At 36.0% G+C, this 27,384-nt stretch overlaps 1 protein-coding gene across 1 annotated transcript in view; it reads right to left on the reverse strand.

The window, feature by feature from the left end:
• Positions 1-1,507: 1,507 nt before the first annotated feature.
• The window catches only part of LOC126753235 (mucin-2), a 55,515-nt gene continuing 29,638 nt past the window's right edge, over positions 1,508-27,384 (reverse strand). Inside the window, exons 2-6 of the mRNA XM_050464493.1 lie at positions 5,822-6,137; positions 5,522-5,759; positions 5,300-5,462; positions 2,938-5,240; positions 1,508-2,658 (exon numbers count right to left, since the gene is read on the reverse strand). Of these exons, the coding sequence (XP_050320450.1) occupies positions 1,992-2,658; positions 2,938-5,240; positions 5,300-5,462; positions 5,522-5,759; positions 5,822-6,137 (3,687 nt within the window). The 3' untranslated portion in view covers positions 1,508-1,991. The remainder of the gene's footprint in view (positions 2,659-2,937; positions 5,241-5,299; positions 5,463-5,521; positions 5,760-5,821; positions 6,138-27,384) is intronic.

Genomic DNA, 27,384 nt, shown 5'->3' on the forward strand with positions numbered 1-27,384 from the left:
AATAATTTAACTCATCAATAAAATTAAAAAAATCGCGGAATGCACTTTATGTACATCAGAAAGACAAGCCTTTACTAAACACTAATGATTATTTCGTTGTCAGCTTTTGCACAGATATCGCTGAGAGTCATACTAACCCAGAAAAAAAAAATATTTCGACATATGGGTTTCCGAGCGAAATTTAAATTGAAAAGTCTTACTATTTTTTGCCCACAGAAAAATAATTTTATACTATTATGTTACACTAGTTTACAATAATTTGGAATTTATGATATTGGAGGTTGTTTCTTGATAATTTTGGGTTGCTATAGCGAATACAATAGTAAAAATTTCATAATACATTGTTAATATTCATAATAAATTGTAGTAGCCAAGAGGTGTACGGGTCCAATCACCACCATTTACTAAAATTAAAAAAGTAGCTGTAGGTAATGGGAAGTTTTTGAACTCAAAATTGTAATCAGGACACCACAAATACCGCACAGAGCTTTTAGCACATCTATCTCAAAGCTTTTACTTAAGGTTTGTTGAGTAGTGTTATCATTGAGCGGTCAGAACCAATGCATACAAGTCAACTTATGGAGCTGTTGAACTACAGGAAGTGTTTCGCTGCCTTCTTTACGTAATTAAATTTATTTGAGGTATTCATTTATATAAAACCGGATTACGCGCGTATGGAGGATCTCACATTTTAGACAAAAAATTGTGCCTCTCTTACGTTTTTAGTCTTTTAAAAAATATCGAAAACACTCACAACTTTAAATTTTAAAAGTACTTTTATTTATTAATTTTATTTCAATACAAAATAAAAAATAAACTAATTTCTTTTTACAAAATTCGTAAGTACATTATTCGAAACTATCAAATATAAAAAAAAATACAAAAAATACAATACGACTTAAATCTTCAATATTAATTATAATACATACAAAAAATTAAATATTTTTTCGCTTAAATGGTTCACATTACTTCAGTTATTATAAACATAATCCATAAAGTATTTAAATTTATCAATATAAAAATTTTTTATAATTGTAATTCGTTTTATTTCACACTAAGCGAGCTAAAATTTTTAAAAAGTATTTCTAGTTTAATTTCTAACTTTTTTTTAGTTTTAAAAATATTTCAAATTAATTTAAAATTAAAAATTATTTAAATTTTTTATAAATTGTACAAATTATTTATGCTTTTTCTGCCTAAAACAAATTTTTAGTAGTACATTTAGTGCTTATAAACTTTTCATATTATTGCTATGAATAAACTTAAGCTAAAATTAAATTAGAAATAACTTAAACCGATGTTATTCCTCACTGATTTTATATGTGTATATTTATATAAAATTGAAATTTAAAATAATTTTTTTTTTAATATTTAAATTTACTTTTTTTTAATATTTAAATTATATTTAGTTTTAATATAAAATATTTTCTTTAGTTTTATATTTTTTTTATTAAAAATTATTTCTACTATTTAACTTCAAATATGTATATAAAGATTTGCGGAAGTAATGTCACTGCTTCTCCCTTAATGTGAAAGCAGCTCCTATTAATTGCGTAACCTAATTTTCGTCCTACATTAATTGTTGTCATTCAGAAATTGCTTAAACTGTCAGGCAATTACTCAGTAATGACAGCTAACAACCAATGAACAAGAACTGGTTTGTGGAATAAAATAGAAACATAAACTTAGGTTTTAAACGCCAACGAGGTGAAGATACCTGGTAGCCCGGTTATTAAAACTCACGCAATTAAGATGACTAAATACTTTTGTCTAAATTTCCTAACTAAAACTGTTCCGAGGCAAATTTTTTTCTCCTTCCCTTCCTAGTTTCGTTTTTCTGCTTTTCATTTCTTTGTCTTCCTTTTCTTTTACTTTGTCTCTTTTCCTTTACCTCAAGCTTTGCACAAAGCGCAAAGGCAAACGCAGAAATCTCGCACTAATTGAGTTATGCCATTCGAAGCTTCTTTCTCTTGGTCACCTCACCAATCCACTCACTTGACTTTCACATGTAGTCCACCCTTGACGACCGCTTCGGCTGGCGGAAACCTTCGCGCCTGACTAATGTCGCTCTTTCTACGTATGCCAGCGAAAAAGCCGCCACCACGTCGTGGCGCCGTAACAACACTCGGACGCATGGATGTTGTCGGCACCACCGGGTCGCTTACGGCATCCTCCACAACCTCTGCTAGGCCGGCCACACCAGCCGTACCATGCAGCACTTCTGGCACAACTTCCACCTGACCGGTGCCCTCAGCCAACGGCAATTGATCATTGCCGCTGCTACTACGCGCTTCAGCTTCCTCATCCACGGCCGGACGGTATGTGCGTATGCCCGAGTTGGAACGTACGGGCAGCAATGTGACCAATTGTGGTGCCGTTTCCGTTGTGGTATCCGCCGCAAACTGTGATGACTTCAACATTTCCTCGTATTTATTTGGGTCGATGACCTCCACCTCGGCCTCACCCACAACTGGTATGGCCGCACCGATGCCCTCAGAGGATGTGTCTTCCATGAAACTGGACATGGGCTTGATGAATGGCTCTTGTCGTCGTAGCGGAAGTTCAATGAAATGTTCGTCGGTTGTTGCTGTTGGCATAACTGTTGGTGCTTTTGTTGTTGTCGGCGTCGCAATTGTTGTTGTTGTAGTTATGGCTGGCCTCGTGCGCAATGTTGGCATTGTCGTTGCTGTGCTTGCTGTTGTTGTCGTAGTTGTCATTCGTCTCGTTGTTGTTGCTGTTGATGTCCAAGGCATTTTGGTTGCGGTCGCTGGTACTGCCGTTATTGTGCCTCTTCTAGTTGTGGGCATCCAATACACTGTGGTCATTGTTGCCGGTTTGTCTCTAAACGCTAATGGACGTGCTGTGGAGGTGGTGGTGGTTGCGGTTGTTACTGCCGTTGTGTTTGCCAATTTGCTTCTGTTGTTGCTCGTGACCTGCGTGTGTTTGAGCTTATTCTGTGAGAATGGCGGCACTTTTGTTTGTACCATGGGCGTAATGCCCAACTTGGATGCGAGCGTATCGAAGATAAGCGAAATATCTTGTATGTTGGTCGCATTATTTATGCGTGTCTTGATGTCATTAAGCGTGAAGTTATCCTCCGTATTACCGCCCACATCCTCGGAAATCCACGCCTGCAGCGTCTTATTGAATACTTTACGCATGTTGCCCGTATGGCCGAAGCTATTGGTCGCTGAACTATTCACGAATTCCCATTTCGATTGTGAAGGAAAGAGATTGGAGTCATCAAGTATGGTCGGTGGTTTCTGGTTGTATGTGGGTCTAGGGCGATTCCAATTTGTCACTGGCGGCTTGAGTGTGGGGCTAAAGAGTGTTGGCGGTGTGGTTGGCGTTGTAGTTGTTGGTGTTGTTGTGGGTGTAGGACGCCCAGTTATGCTGTCGATATTACGCGTTTGATTTTTTGCCTGATTGCGCTTCAGTATGAGTTCTTTAATATTTAAGAAAGTGGGTTTTGCTGTTGTTGCAATTTCCTCAATAACGTCCACCCCTGGTTTTTCAACACTATCAGTTTCAACCGAGGCTGGTTCACTCGCCACTGCCGTAACTGGTATGGTGGTTTCTTGTACTTCCTCCTCCTGCACCTCCTCATTCGGCACCACTTTAGATTCAGGCTCGGTCTCCATCTCTTCCACATTTTCCTCTGGTTCAATACGCGACTCGATTGGCTCTACTGCCGGTTTCGTCGTGTTGCGTGCACTTTCTTTTGGTAAGTTCAACAAACCCATAAAGAATTCACCAATTGTGTCGGCCAACTCGGAATTAGCACTCGACTCGATGCGATTAATGTTCGGTGTGCTGACTTTCGGTCTAAATGTCGAGGTTGTGACACCCTCCAAGGCGAATTGCTGCAGCAACGTTGGAATTTCGGTCTCACTCTCATTATCGGCATCACTAGCCACGACCTCGGTGTTAGGTTTCGACTTCTCTTGACCAGTCGCCAACTCCAACTCGTGCTTCTTAACGATCACACCGCCGCCGAGATGCTCAAACTTCTCATTGCTCTCAATCGGCACTTTATCCATGCCCGGTATGAGCGGTTTAAATGGCGGTATGAGGACATCGTCGATTAGTGGCACCGGCAATGGATGTGGCTTCACATGTGCGCCTGCACCTAAACGTTCTATATCTTCAGTGCCAGGCATGAACACCGGATTACCGAAACTGTGATAGAATAACATATCTTGTGGATTCGTAGCTTCTGCGCTGATTTCCGGTTTTCGCACAGCGGTACCAAAGTAACCGGAAGCGTATGGATTGAAGGCGGACGGTGTCGGCGGTGAGGGGTTGTCCGGTATAAACGGCAACTCCATTTCATCATTTCGTCGCATTGGTAGATCAGGTCTGTAGGCCGGTGCGAGTGGTGCCACGGGCATTGGCTTGTCTACATTAGCAAGTGTTTTCGTGGGAAAGGCCGGCGGGGGTCCAGGCAACAGTTCAGGCACTTCACGATGTATCGGACGCCAAGGTTGTGTATCGAGCACAGGCACGGAAGCAAAGAGGTTAGCATCCAACTTCGGCACACTCAAAGCAATGGACGGTGTAGTCATCGGTGGCAAACTGAATTGTTGTTTCGGCGAAAAAGCGGTAGGAGGTGGATATGTTAGCGGTAGAATGGTTGCGGGTTTTGCGGTTGTACTTGTTGTTGTTGTGGTAGACGTAGTAGTTGTAGTGGGTGGTGGAGTTGGTGGTGGTGTAGTTGTAGTTGTGGTAGTCGTGGTGCTGCTGGTGCTTGTTGTAGTCGGTTTTCGTGTCGTAGTTGTTGTTGTGGTAGTCGTACTAGTGGTCGTGGTCGAAGTGGTGCGTGTAGTTTTAACAGTGCTAGTGCCACGCGTAGTACTTGTCGATGTTGCGGCAGAAGTCGTTGGTGAAGGCTGATTCTGTGGTATGATGGTCGTAAGTTTTTCTATCGATGGTTTCTTCGGCTTGACGCGCAATGCAAATGGTGTAACCGCCTTCGGTGGTAAGCTGGTGTATGCCTTGGTCGGCGTCACCTTCTTGCGTGAGATATCGGCATCGGTTTTAGTAATTTCGAATGAACCCTCGAAGGAACCTTGTATAACTGGCGCATTCTCGACATCGACATCGGGTTCATCATCGACTGAGTGTGGACGATGTGTAGTACGTGGTTTAACGGTGGTAGCTGGCTTCGAGAGTAGAGTTGGCGCATTGGGTTTCTTCATTAGACGCTTCTCCAGCTGTGACTGACTAGTGGGCTGCTGCACCTGGTAATTATGAGCTCATGAATTATAAAGTACAGTTTGAGAAATCAAATAATACTTACAGCATCCTTGAAGAGCGACGCAGCACGCACAACTGACTCATCCAGTATACGTTTGATTTCCACCGACTCGGCATCTATACGCAGCGAGCGATAAAGCGACTTAGCTGCGGTGGTTTCCAGAAAGAGTGATTCCTTGATGTAGTCCTCAACGCTATGTATATTTCTACAATAAACTTTGAGTTTTAGTCTTATTCGGTATATGGGTAATAGTTTTCTACTCACTGTGGCAATTTTCTCACATCCAAAAATGTGCGAAAAGACACCTTTATCAGCGGTCCCTCACCAAAGCCCCACGTGTCCACACGCAACGGCTGCAAACCGTTATCCATCAGCGAACGTTCAATGAAACGTTTATAAAATTCGATTTTCTGCTTATAAGTCGTCGTATGATTATACTTTAAACCCGTCGAGAAGAGGTCACCCTTCGCTATGCGAAACGAACCCTCGAAACCCAACACAGCTGTAAGATTGAGAATATATCATTTGTTAACTTTTCGCTTTAATTAAGGCCAAACTACTTACGATCCTCCATATTCGCTTTCACCGAACTAAAGTAGAACGCCAGTCCGGCTATTGAGATCACGGCGAGTAGCACAATAAACACTGCGGTCGTGAGTATGATGGAGAATGAACGCGGCTTCTGGTAGTGTGTATGCGTTTTGGCGGAGAATGTTGAGGGCGCTATATTGCGTCCATCACGCCATATGCCCCACGCATTATAACTGTATTGACTATTTAGACTGTGTTCGTTCGTGTACGAAGGTTGTTTGTTCATATGGTAGTAGGCCCCAAGTGTCGAGCGACGTCCCAATGTGTTTTGGTAGGTGTAATCGTTGGACTGTAAATAGAGAAAGGAAGTTATTATACGGGTTATAGTTATCATATTTATTAAAGAACTGGGTTATAAGAGTCTTTGAAACATCTAATTAAATAATACCTTATAACTTTTTATGGTTTTACCTACAATCTTCAAAATTTAAGTTTTTTCCCTTTTCTAAAATTTTATTTTGTTCTCACTTTTAAGGCTCTCAAACTAAGCCTATTTTCACCTTCCCAAATACTTTCCAACATCTTTAATCCTGCTATCTTCAAAGAACTATGGGTCTCATTGGCAAGCTGAAACGCAAAAGGTGAGCTTTTGAAGATAGTGAAGCTTTTTGTATGCTTCATGTAGTTCATTAGTGTGAAGATTTTGTAGGACGTTAAAAGCTAATTAAGCTTTATAAGATTTAAAAAGTTTAATAAGAAGTTCCTTTACAAACTCTAACTCTTAGGAGAGAGCTTTTTAAGGTCTTCGTAACATAACATTTTTGAAAAAGCTCAGAAGGTGAGCTATAAGAAGATTTATAAGCTTCAAGCTAAAGATTTTTATAAACCTTTAACTTTTGACAGGTGTTTTTTAAGGCCTAAAATAGCTCATTATGGTCGAAGGTGTTCGAGATGTTAACTTTTTGAGAATTATGTACTCTATAGAGGTATTTTTATAACCTTTAAGCTTAAGTTAGAAGCTTTTAAAGTCTTCCTGATCTAAAATTGCTTGGAAAGACTCAGAAAGTGAGTTAAATAAAATTATTGAGCTTAAAACAGAAGCTTTTTCTTTATAATCGGTGTGCAACTTTTTAGGGAAAACAAGCTCCATCTATGGCCGGAACTGATCGGAGAGTACATTTTATATAACTTTTGATTTATGAGCTTTATTTCAGATTGATCTTTTATTTCTTGAAAAACCTCAAAAGCTTAGACATACAAGATGTGTGAGCTTTAAAATGAAGCAGTTTATTTACATTCAGCTTTGCTAAGAAGCTTTTAAAAAGTTAACAATGGCCGGAGCTGCTCAGATAGTAAGCTTTTTAAGTTGTATAACACCATATAAACTTGTTTAAGTTATAAAAGTTTTTAACAACATGAGAAAATACTTGTGATCATAAATTCCCGCAGGATAAGCAGTACGAGATTTCTAAGTTTTATGACGGAGCTTTTCTATACTTTAAGCTTTACTCTGAAGCTTTATCGTTAAGCTTTTCATGATCTTCGGGAGCTAATTATGCTCTAAAAAGCTTTGAACGTGGGCTTTGTAGCTTTTGGGAGTTTTATACCGCAGCTTTTATAAAATTTAAGCCATTAGAGATATAAGTATTCTCTATAGATGTATATACTTTGTCAGCCTTAAACCGCAGCTTTCATAGAATGTAGTTTTTAGTGTGAAGCTTTTTAAGTCATTCATCCTCTGAAAATAAGCGTTATAAAACTTGTGAGCTTTATTCGGGGGCGTATTTGTATACTGTGCCTACATGTACTTCAAAAGCCTTGAAGATCGTTCTTGTATGCTTTATTTGGCTCAAAGTATACTGAAGGGCATTATACCGATGATACTACTCTGGATGATAAATCTCTAAAAAATTACCGGTTTTTAGAATCATCGAAGATGATAGTGCTATTTTCCGAGCTTACATGATCGCGAAAGCTTTTTATACAAGGCAATATCAGAAGCGTCCAATCTTACTTTGTCTCTTCATACAACTACATGACACGAAAAGCAATGAAAGTGATCAAGATGCATCAGCAACAATGAAAATTCCAACCAAAGTCCCTCCTTGCACGCAGCGCTGTTATAGCCTGCGATTTTCTGCATCAACAATTAACAGCAAGCGATTATCAGATACCAGTTATGTGGCAACGCCTAGTTAATTAAAGCTCTACAAGCGGCAAAATTTCAAGTGGGCTTGAACAGCATGCAGCGCCGACGCCGACGCCAACGCCCAAACTACAAAATTAATATCTGACAGGTACTGCAGATGCCAGCGACAGCATGTGATTACACACATATATGTGTGTGTATGTATATAATAGTGCTTATAGTGTATATTGTTAGTGCTTGCAGTTAGTCAGCCAATTTGTAATCCGACACATGCCAATGCCAATGCTAGTCAACTGATTAACAATTAACCAGTTTTCGTCTGGCAGACAATGATGTCCCGGGGGACAGCACGGGCACACACACCCAATTACAGCGAAATGAGCGCAAGATAATGCTGGGTTGAGAGGTAATGGCGGCAAAAATAACTATTCGAGTCGGTGGCACTGTATAGGTAAATATATGTATATATATAGACAGATATAGATATACATATATATGAAAGGCACAAAACTTCATCTCGATTAGCTGCTGCCGACTACACGACTGACTAGCTATTTGATAGACACTGCATACCAACTAAATTGGCAGCATTGTAATTATAGAAATTTGCCTAAAACCCCTCCGTGTGCATTTGTGTATCAACATGTGGCATACAGCTACATGTTCATGTGTTTGTTTGTGCCACTTTGTAGTGAGACCTTCAAAACTGTTTCAAGTGCAGTCAATGCCACAGCCAAACTATACGTTGAATTGGATATGCTTTGCAGCTAAAATGAGCGCATGCTAAAAGGATTCCATTGAACTCGCCGGCCGGAGGCAACAAAAGGCTGGCAAACACCAAAAAAAAAAGCTAAAAGTAACATTAAAATCATCAGTCGTTAATGGTGTTGCCATTAAAATAAATTACTCGCTTCTAACTATATGCTATGGTTGCTAGGCGTACAGCCACACACACACTAATGCAAAATGTAGCTGTGTGCTTTTATAACTGTAGAGATATTGTTGTGTGGCAAGCAGCAAATGCAACAGCTTCCTGCATTTAATGGAATTTAATACTTTGTAATACTTAGCAGCACTTTAGAGCGGGCCCTCAAGTATGTAGAGCATACATGCACAACTACAACTACATACGTGTATATACCATAGAAGTGGCACAAACATTTTTCCCAGCATTTTTATACCCTGAAAAGGTGTATTAAGGTTGCCACGAAATTTGTAACAGACTGAAGAAAACACAGAGGTCCTAAAATGTGTGTTCTATACATAGTTAAATGATCAGCGTGACAAGCTGAGCCGGTATAGTCAAGTCCAATACGTCCAACCGCCTGTATTTACTCGAGTTAGTAGCTACTTTTTTAAGATATCGAGCTGAAATTTTGCACACGTCTACAGATCAGACCACTAAATCATATAGCTGCCATACAAACTGAACGATCAAAATAATGTCTTTATATGGAAAACTGTTTCATTTGATGAGATATATTCACAAGCTTTAGCATATGTTATAGTTTCAAGCAATAATGCAATCTCCGAAAAAATTGTTCAGATCGGTTCACTGTAGCATATAGCTATCATACAAATTGTCCTGTCAAAATCAAGTTCTTGTAAAGAAAACTTTTTATTTGATGAGAGATTTTCATGAAATTTGACACAGATGACATTTCAAGGCAACGCTAAAATTTCCGAAGAAATTGTTCAAATCGGACCACTAAATCATATAGCTGTCATACAAACTGACAGATTATGACAAAGGTTTTGTATGAAAAACTTATTTATTTGACCAGTTATCTCCAATAAATTTGGCACGGATAACTTTCCCAAGCAGCGTTATAATCTATGGATAAATTGTTCAGATGGGATCACTATAACATATAGCTGCCATACAAACTGACAGATTATGACAAAGGTTTTGTATGAAAAACTTATTTATTTGACAAATTATCTACACTAAATTTGGCACAGATTATTCTTCTAGACAGCGCTATAATCTCTGGATAAATTGATCAGATCGGTCTACTATAGCATAGAGCTGCCAAACAAACTGTCCGGTCAAAAACAAGTTTTTGTATGGGAAACTTTTTTACTTGATGAGATATTTTCATAAAATTTGGCATAGATCATTGCCCAAAGCACAGTTATAATCTCCTAATATATTGCTTGAATCGAACTACTATAGCATATGCATAGCTGCCATACAAACTGACCGTTCAAAATCAGGCTCTTGTATGGGAAACTTTTTTATTTGATGATATCTCTTCACGAAATTTGGCGTGTATTAGTTTCGACTTCAATCCTATAATATCCATGAAAAATTATTTATATCGGATCACTATAGCACATAGCTGCCATGCAAACTGACCAGTCAAAATCATCAAAAATATATTTTTATACCCTTTTATGTTTTAAGAAATGCAGCTGTGAAGGGTATTACAGTTTCAGTGTAGCCGTGCAACCAAAGTCAACTTTTTTCATGTTTACATACAATTATATCAGCGCTGTTTAAATGCCACCAACATGTTAGCGCCGTTAATAGCTTCCTTTTAGCCTCTTATAAATATGTTTGTGTGTTCATACATGTGTGTGTGTGTGTGGAGTTCCGCTGCCCGCACAAGGCTGTCATAAAGTATTTGCAGCCATACTTATAAGCTCGTGATATCAGTTGCATAGCTCAACTCAATTAAATTGCTTTCAACTGTAAGCGTACATACCACACATTGTTGCAACAAAGCGCGCGCGACTCACAGCAGGAAATATATAAATGCGCATATTTAACTTCAATTCATGCGCATTCAATAAATGTATTTTTTTTCACATAAATGTCCTTTGAGGCACAGCAATTGCTTGCCACTACTGCAACCTGCACTTTCTGCTAAACATATCAATTCATCGCTTATAACGAAAGTGTTTACTTTGCGCTATAAAACTTTTCTTCAATTTTTTCCTTCGCATATCACATCATCTGCTTAAAACCAAGAGTATGAGTCAGCGCCACACACTGCTTATCTACTGCTCTAGCTCTTAGTCACACTCTCTTATGGTTACCCGCCGCTTCTAAGTGGCTCAAACCATTCTCAAGCAGCTGAAATCTTCTTTTAGCCACACTTCACACAGACCGGTGTTGCTTTCGCTCTTTGTTGCCTTAGTTCATTGAACTGTTTGCCGTCTGCCTGTCAGTTGTCAGATTTATCACTCAAGCAGCCATCAATTCTTTTGCTCCCAGTGTCCAAGTAGACTGCCTGCTTTGTGTGTTATTATTCGCATTGGTATGTGTGTGTGTTTGCCTAAAGGGAGTGAGTGTTAACATCTATATTTGCAGCACTGGTCTTTTTGAGTCATACGAGGGTTACCATGTATTTTAATGAAATGTTTCCAAATATTAAAATTTCGAAGATATGAATTTTATTGCTGCAAAAAAATAACTGCCTTATAATATAAACCTTCATAAATAAATTTAATTCGGCGGCAACCTTTTTCAAAAAAAAAATTCTTAAAGTAAATTTTTTTAATTAAGTGGCAACCCTATCCAAAAAAATTTGTTTTTCATGCAATTGATCATTCCACTGCAAACATGTCTAGCTTCAAATAAAAAATAAACTGTTAAATATGGCAACCCTGCTCAAAGATTTGGTTTATTTACTCTCTTCTCACTTTTTCAGGCTTATAAAATCGTTGTCAAATATTTATAATTTTCGCCTAAAACTAAAAGCTTTTTTAGTGGCAACCCTATCAAAATTTTGTTAATATAGGAAATTCGCACATGTTTGTATATCTGAACAGTATTTTGTAAGCTTCCTATGATATTATAAGAATGCCTAATTTTGAGCATATATTATATACTGATGTCAACCTCTAATAAAATTAATAAAAATTTAAGATTTTAAAATTTGTTTGACAATGACTCAAGAAAAGTTTGATCTTAAATTTTCTATAAGGTTTTATTTTAAGTGCTTATTTTTTATATTTACAACTGGCAACCCTATTTGTAAAAGATTGGCAACAATTGGCAACTCTCTTTTTCGAATTGTTTTGCATTATTATTCATCTTATCCATGGTCGTTTTCCTTTTTTACACTTTTTTATATAATTTAGTTTTTTTATATTGACAGTTGGCAAGCTTTTTTCTATTTTATTGTGCTATGTTGAAAACGTATCACCCATAATTTTCCGCATACCCATAGAACAAATGTTCTGTTTTTTTCTACATTTAGTCTTTTTTATATTACAAATTTTAAACAGTCTGGCAACGCTAAATTAAGTATTATTTTGTTAAAAACTAACCTTTTTATAATACTTTCCAAAATATCCTTCCTTGCATTTAATAAAATAAGAAAATTTGTATTGGTGGCAACCTTATTAGAAATTTCAAACAGTCTGGCAACGCGAAATAAAATATTATTTTCCAAAACTAAAAAATGGTCTACGAAAATTAACCTTTAAAAATATAATTTCTCGTGAATTTTGTGAAAACTTTTCGTAGACCAGGTCACATAAAATACTTTCGAAACATCTTTAATTGCACTTAATAAAATAAGAAAATTTATATTAGTGGCAACCCTATTAGAAATAAGTTTGCTTTAAAACCATAAAGACTCAGCTGAGTTTAGGTATCTTATGTAAATACACATGTTAATATATACAATATTACCGACTGTGTTTGCATATGTACATACATATGTATGTACATATTATGTATGTAATTATTATTCACTATGCTCACATATGGCAACCCTACTCCTTCACATTTCTGGAATTATGAATTTTTAAAAAAGAAAACTTAAAAAGAAAAGTGAATTATAATTATTTTTTTTTAGGAGCAGGTGGCAACGCTAAAAAAAGTTTTTTTAAGGAGTTTTAAATTTTAATTTTGAGCAGGAATTATAAAAACGTTTTTTTATTTACATTCCAAACATGCATTATTTTGAAGATATTTAAATTTTTTAGAAAATATGGCAACTCTATCTCACATTTCTAGAATTCTAAATTTTTAAAACAGAAAACTTGTCTATTTAACAATTTTCTTTTTCGATAGCAAACGGAATTAAATCTTTTTTTTTTGGGAACAGATGGCAACACTAAAATTATTGTTATTTTGTAAGGAATTTTTAATTTTAATTTTGAGCAGGATATATTGAAATATTATTTAGATTTATATTTCAAACAGTCATGATTTTGAAAAGATTTAAATTTTTTTTAGAAAATTTGGCAACTCTAAAAAAATAAGTTTTTATTTTCAAATATTCTTAAGTTCACTTCGGTGCACGCATTGCATTTTTTATTTTTATTTAAGTTTATTTTGAATAGTTTTAATATTTTAGAAAATATGGCAACTCTATAAAAATAAGTTATCTTTCTTCAGAGATTTTTATTCCCTCCGGTTCATTTATTGCAAAAAAAAAATTATTTTTTTTTATATTTTAATTTTATTTTGAAGACAGTCACCCACGTATCTTCAACATACGCCAGCGCCATGCAAATATCGATAGTTCTTAATCTTTGTTTGCTTTGCATCGTTTTCATATTACTTCTCCGTATCTTTTGCATACCGGTCTTTGATTTTCTTTTCGAGACGCTTCACTAATGCCGCAAATCCCAACACACACATGCCTATATGCAAGTGGTCGTTTGTTGCGAGTTCTTCTGTGGCATGCTGCCATGTTTATTTCCCTTCCATTCGGCGTTTTTCACACTTTTTATTCCAAATGTTTGCCGATATTACTTTCATGTCGCCTCATACTCAGCTGTTGACGAAACATCAAACCGCTTGTTGTCAGAACGCTCGCTCCGCTGCACGTTTACTCCGCTTTTTTTCGATTGATGTTTGCTTGAACGTTTTTTCTTTCGTATTTCTGCTTGTTTACACGTTCTATTGTCGGCGGCAACAATTGTGGGCCTTTACCGGTCGTTTTGTAGTTCTTTTCTGCTCTTAATTTTTGTTTGTTTCTGTTTCCATATCGTTTGGTGTGTAGCATGTTGCAGGTGTTTTGATTTCCATTTTCTAATAATATTTACAACTGCATTGCTACAACTCAATATATTTATATTTACTTGAAATCGGCATGAAACGTTTACCTAGGCTGAGTGCAGCAGAAAGGATATGGTGGTTGATCTCTGTTTGTGTGCCTCAAATACTGTCCAATATGACAACATGTTTGCTTAACAAGAATGCACACGGGTATGTTAATGGCTAAATGCACAAACATATTTGTGTTCATATAGTTTTTAATGAACTCAGTTTACGTGTATAATCTTTTGATTTTATTTTTAGTTCAACACAGATAAGATTGGAAGTATGTTGAACTTAATATTTCCATATCTCTTAAGATACAACAATTGCAGCAGAGTGAGATGTTGGGCAAAATGTTCATGAAAATCTCAAAAATATGTTAACAGTTGCAGAAGTTTTGACAATTTGAGTAGCAACGCTGATATTTCAGTGGCATCTCTCATCTTATACCACCAGTATTAACTACCAATAATTTTCTCAAATATTTTTTTAACCGAATCAACATAATAACATTTTAGAAGCTTTCAAAGTTTTTTTCGAAAGCTTATCATGTCCATAACTACTGTGAAATGTAAGGATCATCTGAGCTCATAAGATTATTAAAAAGGTACATATATCAGAGATTCGTCAATGGCTAGTAGACGAATTTAAAAGTTATCGAGTTAAGGTTAGGTTCTAGTGTCTGCTTAACTTTCGAAAGTGCACTAAGTATTTAATACTCTGCTTATGGCTCTTAACCCAGAAGTCACATGCTGCAAAGCATAATAAGTTTACTGATGGTTTATGGTCTGACAACTTTTTTCTTTCAAACAATATCGGCCGTAACTTTGGCGTCAGACTTCAATTACCATTGGAATCGCGGCTACTGAAACGTTGAAATATTGCAGAAGTGTTTAGCGGAGTCTACTATATCACATGAGCAAGTAAGGTACCGCACAGTTATTTAAAAATCAGAATTCATTCAAAAAATCGCGTGAAATCACCGGGAACTTACCTCAGGCACCACCTTTGTTAATGATGATAACATCCAGATAGTTGAAGAAACAGTGGTCATATTGGCATCAGAGAAGTAGCAGCTGGTTAATGTTTTGGGTGGAAAGCGTGTCGGTGCTTGGCCCATACTAAAAGAACTGAATTTTCTACAAACACGACTTCATGTAGAGGTCGCAAAAGATATGCTTGAAATCGTAGCTGAGGAACCTAAGTTTGTCACGCATCATTACTGCTGACGATTCGTAGGTTTAATAATATGATATCAAAACTGTCTAAAAATGTCATTAATGTTGCTAATAAAGTGAGCAGAAACCGTAAAAAACATAATTCGTTGAAGGCTCAGAAGGCCCAGGCTTATAAGAAGTAGATGAAAAATTAAAAATTAAGAAATGAATTAAGCGTTGGCATACTAGTAATGACTAAGAAGCCAACCATGAAAGTGATAATAAAAATTTGTATTCATGAAATGTTTTTCTTTCAGTCCGAAGCAAATTATTCAGTTCAGGTCAGATTGGACATTTCAGAGCTATCTGGCTCTACGCAAATAGATAATGTTATTTGATACTAGTAGAATTCGGAATTTTTTTTTTAAATTATACAAGTAAACATTTATTTTAATAAAGAAGGGATTAGACCTGCTTTTATCAAAAAAATATCCCTCTAAAAACTATAATCATTCCTGAGTAGTGACTTAAAATCAAACTCAATTTAAAATAAAAGATAAACTTTCATCTTTCTCTCAAACTGTCGTTACCTCAAAACCATTTCAATTATATATTTGAGTGTATAATCAACACTGGTAGATTATTGAACTTTGAAACCAGAACACCCATTGTGAAATAAACATTAAAGCTTCCTTTTTATGGCGCGGCAACAAACATTTTATTTTTCTGCCCTACAACCAATAAAGTACAGCGTAGTGCTCAAAAGTCAAATAATAAAGTGACCCCAAAAAAAAAGTGAGTCCAAAGAAGAAGGGAAGGAAAAAATAGGCGAAATATTTTTGGTTAGTCACTCGATAATAATTTTGAATTTTGAGCAAAGTTATTTCAAAATTTCAAAGTACTGAGCCTCTGAGAGTATGTGTATAACAGCGGTGAAAGCACAATAGATCTTGGATCGCAGTGCAAATCTCGATAAAATTTCATTATATTATTTTCCAAAATTAAGTAATCATAATAAAGTTTCGAAGTGTTCAAAGTTAACTTAAAAAACGTACAAGTATTCAAAGAAATAATAACAAATCTTAAAAGTGATTATAGTTTTTTTAATATATTAAAAAATACTTTTATATGAAACAATTCTCTAATTTCCCTTTCTTCTCTTCAATACAATAGCTATAAATTAAACACATAGTCACGCTTATAATATTCTCTTATAGCTCACAGCAATCTCTTAGCCACATATGTATTTGCTAAGAGAGCACTCACACAGATCACTTGCTCCCTCTTACAGAAGCGAAGCGAAAGAGCGAAAGATAATCACTTATTGCCGTAAAGAGCATATAGTTAGCATAGCTTTGCGTTAGCCACCGCTTAGTAACGCAAAGTAAACAATTTCTTCTGACACAAAAAAATCACAAAGACTCTAAAAAATAGAAAAACATAACAGCATCGATGGTTATGTTAATAACTATTTTGCATTAAGCCACTGCTACTAAATTAAGCTAACTGTAACAATAGAACGCTGACAATTAGTAATACAAACCGTGTCAGTAACCTTCATTTTATTTTTTTCGCGTATTTTTGTATGAAGAAGTTGTAAATATCAAATTCCATAATATTTATTGTTATAATAAGAACTTTATGAGGTGTGATTTCAAGAATAAATGAAATAAGCGCTTTATCTACATAAGCGCATAGTAAATATTATGAAATGTGATGTAATTGATTTGGTTAGGTTGTTTCGATCGACATTTTGAGCTGAAATAAGTGATTCTAACTATATAGACTTAATTGATTGTTCTTGCTAGAAAGCTGTAAAAAGCTGTAGTTTTTTTTAGAAATATTTATAGTTTGCATAATTTGTACTTAAATTTAAAATTTCTACTACAATAATCTTTGGATTTCCTGCCACAAAAAGAAAGATTACAATTTTTGAGTTTTAATTCAAGTCTATCAGATAAGATTTTGAAGAAATTTTGGTGTCTTATTTGCAATCATAATGACTGGATTATAGATATCAACTTAGCTAGAAAATTAGTTGCAAGATTTTATACAGTCATCAAAGAAAAGCTGAATTTTGTTCATTTCATCTCCTTCAAAGAAATCCCCTCCCGCTGCAATACACTTATGCCAATGAATTGGCAATTGGAAGAATCCTCCATCGTGATGGCCATCAGAGCCTTCTTCGATTCAGCTTTTATATCATCAATTGAGTCAAAACGGTAACCTCGGAGTGGTCATGTGTATTTGCTGAATAACCAGAAGTTACACGAAGGTAAATCCGGCGAATGCAGTAGTTGCGGCACGATTTTAGTTAAAAATGTGGTGGATTCAGACATAATAAAAAGCGAAGAATTCACTTTTAGAGCCTCCCAAAACGACGCGTATCTCAATAACTAATGAAATTTTGGCGTGGAATTTAGCATTGATGTCACTAACAGTACTACCAATTTACAGAAAAAAAATACCGATTCGAAAAACACGCGAAGTGTAACTTAAAAATTTCTATTTGATCACGGTATTATATCCTCAAAAAACTTCTGTAATTGATAGCAGTATTACCTATGACTTGTAGACAGTCGAACCAAAAAGGGAGGCCACTTAAGCTTTTGCATCCACTTGTGAATTTCAAAATACCGATTTGTTTTGCTTCAGTATCTACATATTAGAATCTTTTTCCCAAAATTTGAAGTTTTTCTGGCAAATTAATAGTTTTGGAGATATGTATGAGGGTATTTGTGAGAACTTTTTACTTTAGTATAATCGGCTTCGAAACTTTAAAAGCGTTGTTCTCGAAACGCGGTTTCAGAGTCGGTGAAGAAAATTTCTCCCAAACGGTTGCACCGCTCAACTCGAATTTTTCGCGTGCCCTTAAAACTCTCTAAAGGCTAAATTTTTTCACAAAAACGGTTTTATAGGAACTCTCCACTTTTCCAAAAATTAAAATGTGACAGTTCCTTCAGCCTTTCCTGAATTCATTCATTGATTTTGTTTTGGGTTTTGGATTTGAGATAATTTTAAATAGAAAAATCTCTCTCATCGCTTGACGCCGTGTTTCGAAGCTCTTTCTTGAGGCCGACTACGTCATCAAATTGTTCGAAATGAGTCAAAAATTAGTATTATTGATCACAGAACAACACAAAGGAGACAATTAGACCATATTTGTCTTCGATTCAACATTTCTGTGCTCGATTAAGTTGCGCTGTGTTCTCCTGTAAAGAAGTACGCAGATGAAAGTAATAACCAAGTTAACGAGGTAAATTAAGTAAGAAAGACTATCTTATAAAAGTGGTATAATCGCTTACCAATATATTGCGAATATCAATATCAACTAAACTAGTGTAGCTAAATTATACCTTTTTTTTGTTCGATAATACCATTTTCCCAAATTTTGGGAGATCCCTTTCTTCTGTTGCTATTTTATACTAGTCCAAGCAATTTTTCCAATTTTTGTTCGATTTTACCAATTTTCAAAATTTAATGAACGGCTTTCTATTTATAATACCAGTTTTACTTGTTTATACCAGTTTTTGGTTGATTCGACTAATTTTTGAAATTTTGGGGGATCGCTTCCTATTATATTATACCATATATTCTTATTGATGCCATTTCTTCGATTCGACTAATATTCTAAGTTTAAATGAGTCGTTTTCGATTTGGTTATGCCAATTTAACTTATACGCGATTATACCAGTCTGAGTTTTATACCAGTTTGGTTCGATTCCACTAAGTTTAATTTTTTTGTTGATTCATTCACTTTTATCTTGCTGTTCAATTATACCAGTCTAGTTATTTTATACCAGTTTTTTGTTTAATTCCACTACTTTTCAAAACTCAGATTATTCACTTAATTTTATGTTGCTATTCGATTATACCAGTCTACCCAATTTATACCAGTTATTTTTCTATTCCACCTAATGCCAATTTTTTCGTTTCGTCTAACATTCAAAGTTTAAATGAGTCGTTTTCGATTTGATTATGCCAGTTTAACCTTTACGCGATTATACCTGTCTGAGTTTTATACCAGTTTTGTTCGATTCCACTAAGTTTAAATTTTTTGTTGATTCATTCACTTTTATGTTGCTGTTCTATTATACCAGTCTAGTTCTTTTATACCAGTTTTTTGTTCAGTTCCACTACTTTTCAAAATTCTAATTATTCACTTAATTTTATGTTGCTATTCGATTATACCAGTCTACCTAATTTATACCAGTTATTTTTCTATTCCACCCATTTTCCAAATTTATGCTTATATACAATTTTGTAAAATAATTTGATGCAACGTAATTTAACCCACCGCTAAGAATCCAGCTTTATATCATGGTTAGTAACTTCCGAATTTTTTTGCTAGAATTCCTAAGTGCAATTTTAACTGACGTTTTAATAAGAAATCGGTAGCTAGTAACCATGCCAGAATAATACATATGTATTTATGTTCTGTTATTTGATTAAAAAAACATTCTATTGTATACCGTTACTTCCAACGCTTTTACAAATATTACCGTAGTAAAATATTTAAATCGCGCTTTTATAACACGCTCAAAATGAGTGACTTTTATTATGCAAATTTATTTTTTGTGTGAAAAAAATGTTAAAATGTTTGTTGCAACTGACTGACAGCTGCAACAATGTTGCCCAAATGTGGCATATAAAATATACGCGCGTGAAGTGAGCAACAATTGCATTGCTGAAGTGTCAAACAAACTTTTATTAATTTCTTGCCAACCTGAGCGAGCAAATCCACACATAGACACATATGTATGTATATACGGAATACAGACACATATACAAAAATACGCACACATAAACACGAAATTTTACCGCTTATGCGTCTTTGCGACAACTTTTGTCAAAATGACGAGCTGCAGCATTTGATACATATCTTTTTTCATTTTACGACTCAATTTTTTGCCAAAAAACCAACAAAAGCCAACAACAAAAACAACAAAAAATGCATGTGTCATAAACGTGTGTATTTTGACAGCAATTCAACTGCATTGCGTTGCACGATTTTTTCGGGACACAAAACTTTTTCCAATAGCACGCTGCCACACACACACACACACACATACATATGCATACATGTACGCTTAAGCGCCACACTGTCGCTTTTGCGCTGCGATTTGCTTATGCAGCTCAGCGCAGCTTGAGATGCGCAACCGTATTTACTTTTTTCTGAACTGCAACAACAACCACACTCATGCATATATGCAACTTGTATGCAAGAGAGTGTGGCAGCAACACACTTGAAAGTCATAAAAAAGAACTTGTTGAGTAAAAACTCAACAACGAGCTGCTTGGCAAGCTGAGTGCCAAAAAAGAACGGCAAAAAAATTTGCCTTTTTAATGCTGCATGCAACACCGACAAATGTTGCACTGGCACTAGCAACATTTTTATGACGTTTTCAATGCAAAAAAAAACGACGCATATTATTTGTTGCATGAATAGAAGTGGTGTGTCAAAAGAAGCTGCATATCACATAAACACACACATATACAACCATAGGTGGACACTTGCATACATTTAGTGCTTTCAAATATGCATGCGCATGCGGTTATGCAGTTTTCTTTGCCTTAAGTTGTGTCTGTTGCAAGCAAAAGTTGACATATCGTTGACATATGAAAAATCGCTTTTCTGTCGACGTCAAACACACACACACTCACGTATATTTTTTCATTGCTAGCTTGAAAAATATAGCAAGACTTGCAGGAAGTACTCATGCAGGCGTGTGTTGCAAGCACAGTTGAAGGAGTTGTTGATGCACAAAATAAGCAAAGCAACACTTTTTGCAGCAATTACTTGCTACACGCACACATATGAACCATTTGAGGCGCTGCAACATATACGCACATATGCAACGACATACATAAAAACTGTAGTTTAGTGCGCCTGTATTGGTTTATCAGCCACAAAATACAATAACAACAACATGCACAACAAAAACAGCATCCATAAAAGCAAAGCCCCAGCACTCAACACGCTCCTGTTGTGGCAGTCTTTTTCAATTTAGCCATGCTACCCTCTTAAACACTATTTGACTTCTGCTTTATTTTCTTGCTACTTTTTATTATTTCTTATCAATTGCGGTAGATGCAAAAAAGACGACAACAACAACAACGCAAACAAATTGCAAATAAACGCAGATACACAGAGATACAGAGAGATAGTGTGTTGCTGCGGGAAAAAATAAAGCAAATACCATTTGCGACGACAAATTTTCACTATGCTGCTTGCTGCCGTCATTTAATAGTTTTTCACACAAATACACACACACACACAAAACTCAAATCACACACTCACATTCCAAAAGAAACAGCCAATGCAAATGCAAAGTGTTGTTTGATTTTCTGTTACCAGCATCTTTCTCATCCTCTGCCTGCACCGCCTCTGCTGCTGCTGCGTATTTTTTGCTGCTTTGCTCTGCCGACAACCTACATAATCTATCTGGCATTTCCGCTATCCGCTTCACTTCACATCACATCACATTACATTGCTTTGGCATTTTTGCAGCAGCAAAAGGACGCAAATATTTTTTGGTTTGCCCGCACCCTACCTCCGGCGCGCCAGCAGCTCGTTGCTGGTAATTTTAATCTGTGACTCCTTCGACTCACTTAGCCATACATGTGTATACACCTATGCTGTGTCGACTCTGCTTTGCTCTTATCCCATTACACTGATGCTGTGACTCTTTAAGTGGTTTTTGCAGATTCGTGTGACCACAAAAAGGCTATAAATGAGTACAGCATGATAGCTAGATGAATAGCAAATGGCAATATTTAGATGGAATATTTGTGCAGGGTGTTCTAATAGCGTTAGTTTACCTCTAGAGCAGTTTACTGAATATACAAGCAGTTATCTGGTCAAATAAAATATTTTGTTTAGTTTTCCATACAAGGACGTGATTTTTTTCCATACAAGGTTGATTTTTTTCGTTTGTATGGCAACCATAGCCTATAGTGATCTAATCTGAACAATTTATTTAAAATTGTACCATTGCTTACGTAACAAACTTTCTGCAGATAACTCATCAAATGAAGAAGCGTTCCATACAAACACTTTATTCCGATCGTTCAGTTTGTATGGCAGCTATATGCTATAGTGGTTAAAAATCGGCAATTCCGTCAAATGAACAGCTCTTTGGAGATAGAAGAGCGTTTGTAAAATTTGAGATCAATATTTTAAAAATTGAGAGACTAATAAGTTACAAAAAATATTATTTGTGTTCCTTATATGTTTCATTCTGTGTGTTACATACTTCGTAATAAGCCTAACACAACCTGTTTAGATTTCTGAAAAAAACGTCAGTGAATTTGACAAAACGTTATTAGCTTAGAAGTTCGGGCGTTTATACCCGTAACTCAAGAGCTTACAATAGATTAACAATTGAAAAGCATATACATTAATATTATTAACATTTTTGTCATTTTGAAACTTTTTGTCAAATCTTAACTGTCAAAAAATCATAAAGTCAAAATAGAAATTAAATTCAATTTTTGAATCTACTTTCGACAAACTTATGAAAGTACTGAAATAGAGACGTTAAAAACATTACACGAAAATGTCAAAAACGACAACTGAAGTGTAGTCCGTCACACATGATTCTCTTTCTATTAGTTAATCAAATTACTCGAATCAATTTCTCAAAAAAAGTAGATAAAACTGTCAAAAAATGGCACTAAATTGTCAAAAACGACATAGTTTCAGTATAGAATATCGCAGATAGCTTATGATACCTATCATCATTTCAAATGCAAAAAAAAGCTTTATTCCATATCAAAATTGCGGGAAAGTCCAGACGAAAAATTAAAAAAAATGCAATAAATTTTCAAAAAACTACATTTTGCGTGACAAAAAATATATGTTTGTCAAAAAAATGGCATCTTCAGAATTGATTGGTATAATGATGGCTACATTATTTTTCATATTTGTTCCAGCCTTAAAATTTTGTCTTTAAGTTTTATTTCCTTTTTTCTTTCATATATGTTCCAAACAAATTGGCAAAGTGGCCAAGAATGTCAAATATGACAATAAATCATTCATTCAATATTGCCAAGAAGGTATCTGGCTTAACACGTTGGCTGCCAGCGTATCACGTAATGACGTAATTGGCACTTGGGAGTAGATTTTTGTCCTAGTCAAAGATGATGCAGTGGCATCCAACGTATTAAGAGCCGTTCTGCAATTTTTCATGTTATAAAAAAAATCGTTAGGTTATGCTTAATTTCTTGTCAAAGAATGTGCCGAACTTTCGCCAATTATTTTTAGATATATAGGGTAATTTTCGAGGTTTTTCTTCAGTTGGAATAAGAAGTTGTTATAAGTATTTACAGTGAGAAACAGTCAACGATAGTTTAGCTGGAGTCCTTTGTTAAAATAACACAATTTTTTAACGTTAAGTTAAGTTGAGTTAAGTTAAGTTTAGTTAAGTTAAGTAAAGTTAAGTTTAGTGAAGTTAAGTCAATTTAAGTTAAGTTAAGTTAAGTTAAGTTCAGTTAAGTTAAGTTAAGTTAAGTTAAGTTAAGTTAAGTTAAGTTAAGTTAAGTTAAGTTAAGTTAAGTTAAGTTAAGTTAAGTTAAGTTAAGTTAAGTTAAGTTAAGTGAAGTTAAGTTAAGTGAAGTTAAGGTAAGTTAAGTTTAGTTTAGTTAAGTTAAGTTAAGTTAAGTTAAGTTAAGTTAAGTTAAGTTAAGTTTAGTTTAGTTTAGTTAAGTTAAGTTAAGTTAAGTTACGTTAAGTTAAGTTAAGTTAAGTTAAGTTAAGTTAAGTTTAGTTAAGTTAAGTTAAGTTAAGTTAAGTAAGTTAAGTTAAGTTAAGTTAAGTTAAGTTAAAGTTAAGTTGAGTTACTAAAGTTAAGTTAAGTTGAATTAATTAAGTTTAGCTCCATATGAGAAGTGACTCCATATACAGTGACTTCGGATGTATAACAGATAGTCAGTACTGCTCCAAGGTCTGCATAGACTGGTGGTAATACTACAAATGTCTGCTATAAATTTGAGACTATATTTGATCAGCTCAAAATATAAATAAGTGTATTGGTTGGGTCTTATGGCAACTCAACTGACTAAGTAGTTATAAAAAATTGAATAAAAAATAGCTGTTCGGCCGATAGATGTCGCTTTTGCTCTCTTTCGAACAAAAGCACAATATTTTGATCACCTTCAGCAATTGTGTAGCCACATTAAACCAAATCACGACTGAGTTTTATATTGCACTAAGTTCCTATTTTAGCATTTTAATACAATAAACTGAAGTCTCTCGTCTAAAAACTTCCCACAGAAGTTGTATACAGAGCTATAAATATCAATTACAAATGTGAGTTTACTTAACAAAAAAATATTTTTCATATATACAAATGTATGTATATTTACCTACGCTAATGCTCTATTTATCTACCCACAGCTGTATATCAATTTATAAATATACACGTGTTAACTTAAAAAAGCATCTACCGTGAGCATCAACACCATAGCTACTCATTAATACCTGGATCTAGAGGCCAATTTGTAGACACTAATGCACGAAGCATTCACACAGCGCCCCAACCATTTGCATACCTTACCTTGTGCTACGCGCCACATCACCACCGACTGCCACTTGCGCGCCCCTCATCACTTCAATACACAACATTTGCAGCACGCTGGTACTTCAGAGAAGCTGCGCGCCTTCATCTTATTTACAATGCTGTAACTGATATGGATCGCATTGCTTTTGTTGCTTAGCATATTTTCACCTTTGGGGCATAACACAACACAGGCGCATGTAAGCAGCGTATAATAAGTGACTCCGCACACAGCTTAGGCAGCTCTATTAAGAACAGAAGTATGTGGGTAAGCAAATAAGTGCGCAAATGAGTGTGTAAGAGGGGAGGCGGGGTGTCGCTTTAACGAAACGGCGGCAGCGTTGGCAGATGAGAAGCCAACAACATCATCAGATATAACTAAAACGTGCCACACGTTTATACCCTGTACACGGGCATACTAAGTTCGTCACAGGTAAAAATCAATAGCGTCGCGAGCTGCGTGGATTTCGCCTGACGGATGACTGTCCATGCCTGTCCATCTATTTATACGCGAAATAATTTCTCAGTTTTTGAGATATCGATTTGAAATTTCCTAAATGTTCTTTTTTTACCAAGGGGCTGCTCATGCAATGAAATCGCCGATATCGAACGACTATAGCGTATAACCGTCACACAAACCGACAATTTCAAATCAAGTCCTTGTAAGGAAAACTTTTGTAGTTGACGAGATACCTGCCATGAAATTTGACACAGATTTTTGATTTAGGCAATGGTACAATACCCGAAGAAATTGTTTTGATCGAACCACTATAGCATATAGCTGCCATACAAAACGATAGTTTAAAATCAAGTCCTTGTAAGGAAAACTTTCGTATTTGACGAGATATCGCCATGAAATTTGACATAGATGATTTTTCTAAGAAATGTTGCAAATTTCCGAAGAAATTTTTTTGATCGGATGACTATAGCATATAGCGGCCATACAAACTGACCAAACAAAATGGAGTTCTTGTATGGAAAACTCTTTTCTTTGAAAGGATATCTTCATGAAAATTGGGACAGATTGGTTTTCCTACGGAGTAGTTCAATCTCCGTAGAAATTGTTATTATCGGATCACTATAGCATATAGCTGACATACAAGCTGACCCATTAAAGTCTGGTAAGGAACATTTTGTATAATATTTGTGAAGGGTATTATAGTTTCGGTGCAGTCGAAGTTAATATATATTTTTTTGTTTTTATTTATTTTTTTTTAAATTGACTTTTCTCCGCATTTCTTTAATTCTGCTTCTTCATATACCTTGTGTTCAGGCGCTGGACCCTCAAGGCTACTTTTCTGTATGCGAAATGCAATGAGTAATTTAGCGTTGTGGCGCGTTCTAGCTGGCGCAAATTGTGTTTTTGTTGCTGCTTTTATTATTTTTTATTGTTGTTATTGTTGTTTTCGTATGATTTTGCCTTTCTATATTTCGTTTTTGCTTTTCGGTGTGCTTTAGGTGGAATCCACTTTTGTAAGCTACTTTTTGGTGTTCGACGTTGTTTTATTTTCAGGTATTTTTTGTTGTTTTTGTAAATTTTTAATGCATTCCTCACACTTCACGCTTGATTTTCGAATTTTTCATGCCACAAAGGCAGCCCTGCGTTGGCTACTTTGTATAGCTCCTCCTATAGATGTGTGTTTATCTGCTTTTGCATGTGTGTTTGTGCTCGCATACACTCACGCTCCGTGTAAAATACGAAAATTAACTTTAATTTGATATTTGCCTTTGGCAATTTTCAATTTGTTTATGCTAGAAATTCACGCCTCAGCGCACTGGCAAGCGGCTGATGAGTATCAACATCAACGGGCGGTTGGAAAACGCACCCTCAACGGCACCGGCGACCAAACAAAGCCGAGTCGGTCCAACCATTTGCCGCCTACCCACCTTGGGCCGCCTTGCCTGCTTTGTTGTGCGCTTGCGGTATCCACATGTCTGTCTGACTGGAGTCGGTTACGTCTGCCTTTACCGCGGTGTATCTGTCTCCGGGTTGATTTGCGTGTGTTGCTGCGTTGGTGTGTCTACCTCAATGTCTGTATGCGTCGATGTGTCTGTCTGCTTGCGGTTTGCTGTGCGACACCATAGCGCCTAGAGTTCGTGGCACCACTTGAATGTCGCCTTTATGTGCGTCACGCCGAGCATAAATAGGAAATTCGCACTGATGTTTAATGCTGATTTGAACGAGTGTGCAAGCTGAGCCAGTCAGGGGAGTTCAGGAGGCGGGCGCACTGGCGGACTGACGGGCATTCTAACAGGCAGACGTGTGTAGCTAACTGCGAGCTGCTCTATCAGTCGTGTGCCGTTGACGCTGCCGCTGCTATCAACGCGCCACTGAAGCACTGAACACGCTCACGCCGCCACCGTCAGCATCTCGACTTCTCTCGGCCTAGCGTTGTGTCACGCTGCGCCGCGGCTTAAGTGTACCTCTTCAGCTTTGCAGCATTACTTCATCTTTCAGCGATTTTCGTGTGATTTTGTGTGGCGTTTGATTTGTGTCGTCCGCTTATAAAGCGATTATGCTGATTTGATGTTGTTGAAAATTTCTAAATACAACTTGCCTCCGTGGATGCCACATAAATCTCTTTATGCGTACAAAAATGTGCGCTTAAATATTTATAAGTGTGCGTGTGCCGGCTACGTGTTGGCAATTTGCATGCAAAATATGCTTAATACTCGCTAACAACAACAACAACACCAATACATATGCACACATACAAAATTGTATACAT

The sequence above is a fragment of the Bactrocera neohumeralis genome, chromosome 3 (genome assembly GCF_024586455.1).
Source record: "Bactrocera neohumeralis isolate Rockhampton chromosome 3, APGP_CSIRO_Bneo_wtdbg2-racon-allhic-juicebox.fasta_v2, whole genome shotgun sequence".
Lineage (NCBI taxonomy): Eukaryota > Metazoa > Arthropoda > Insecta > Diptera > Tephritidae > Bactrocera > Bactrocera neohumeralis.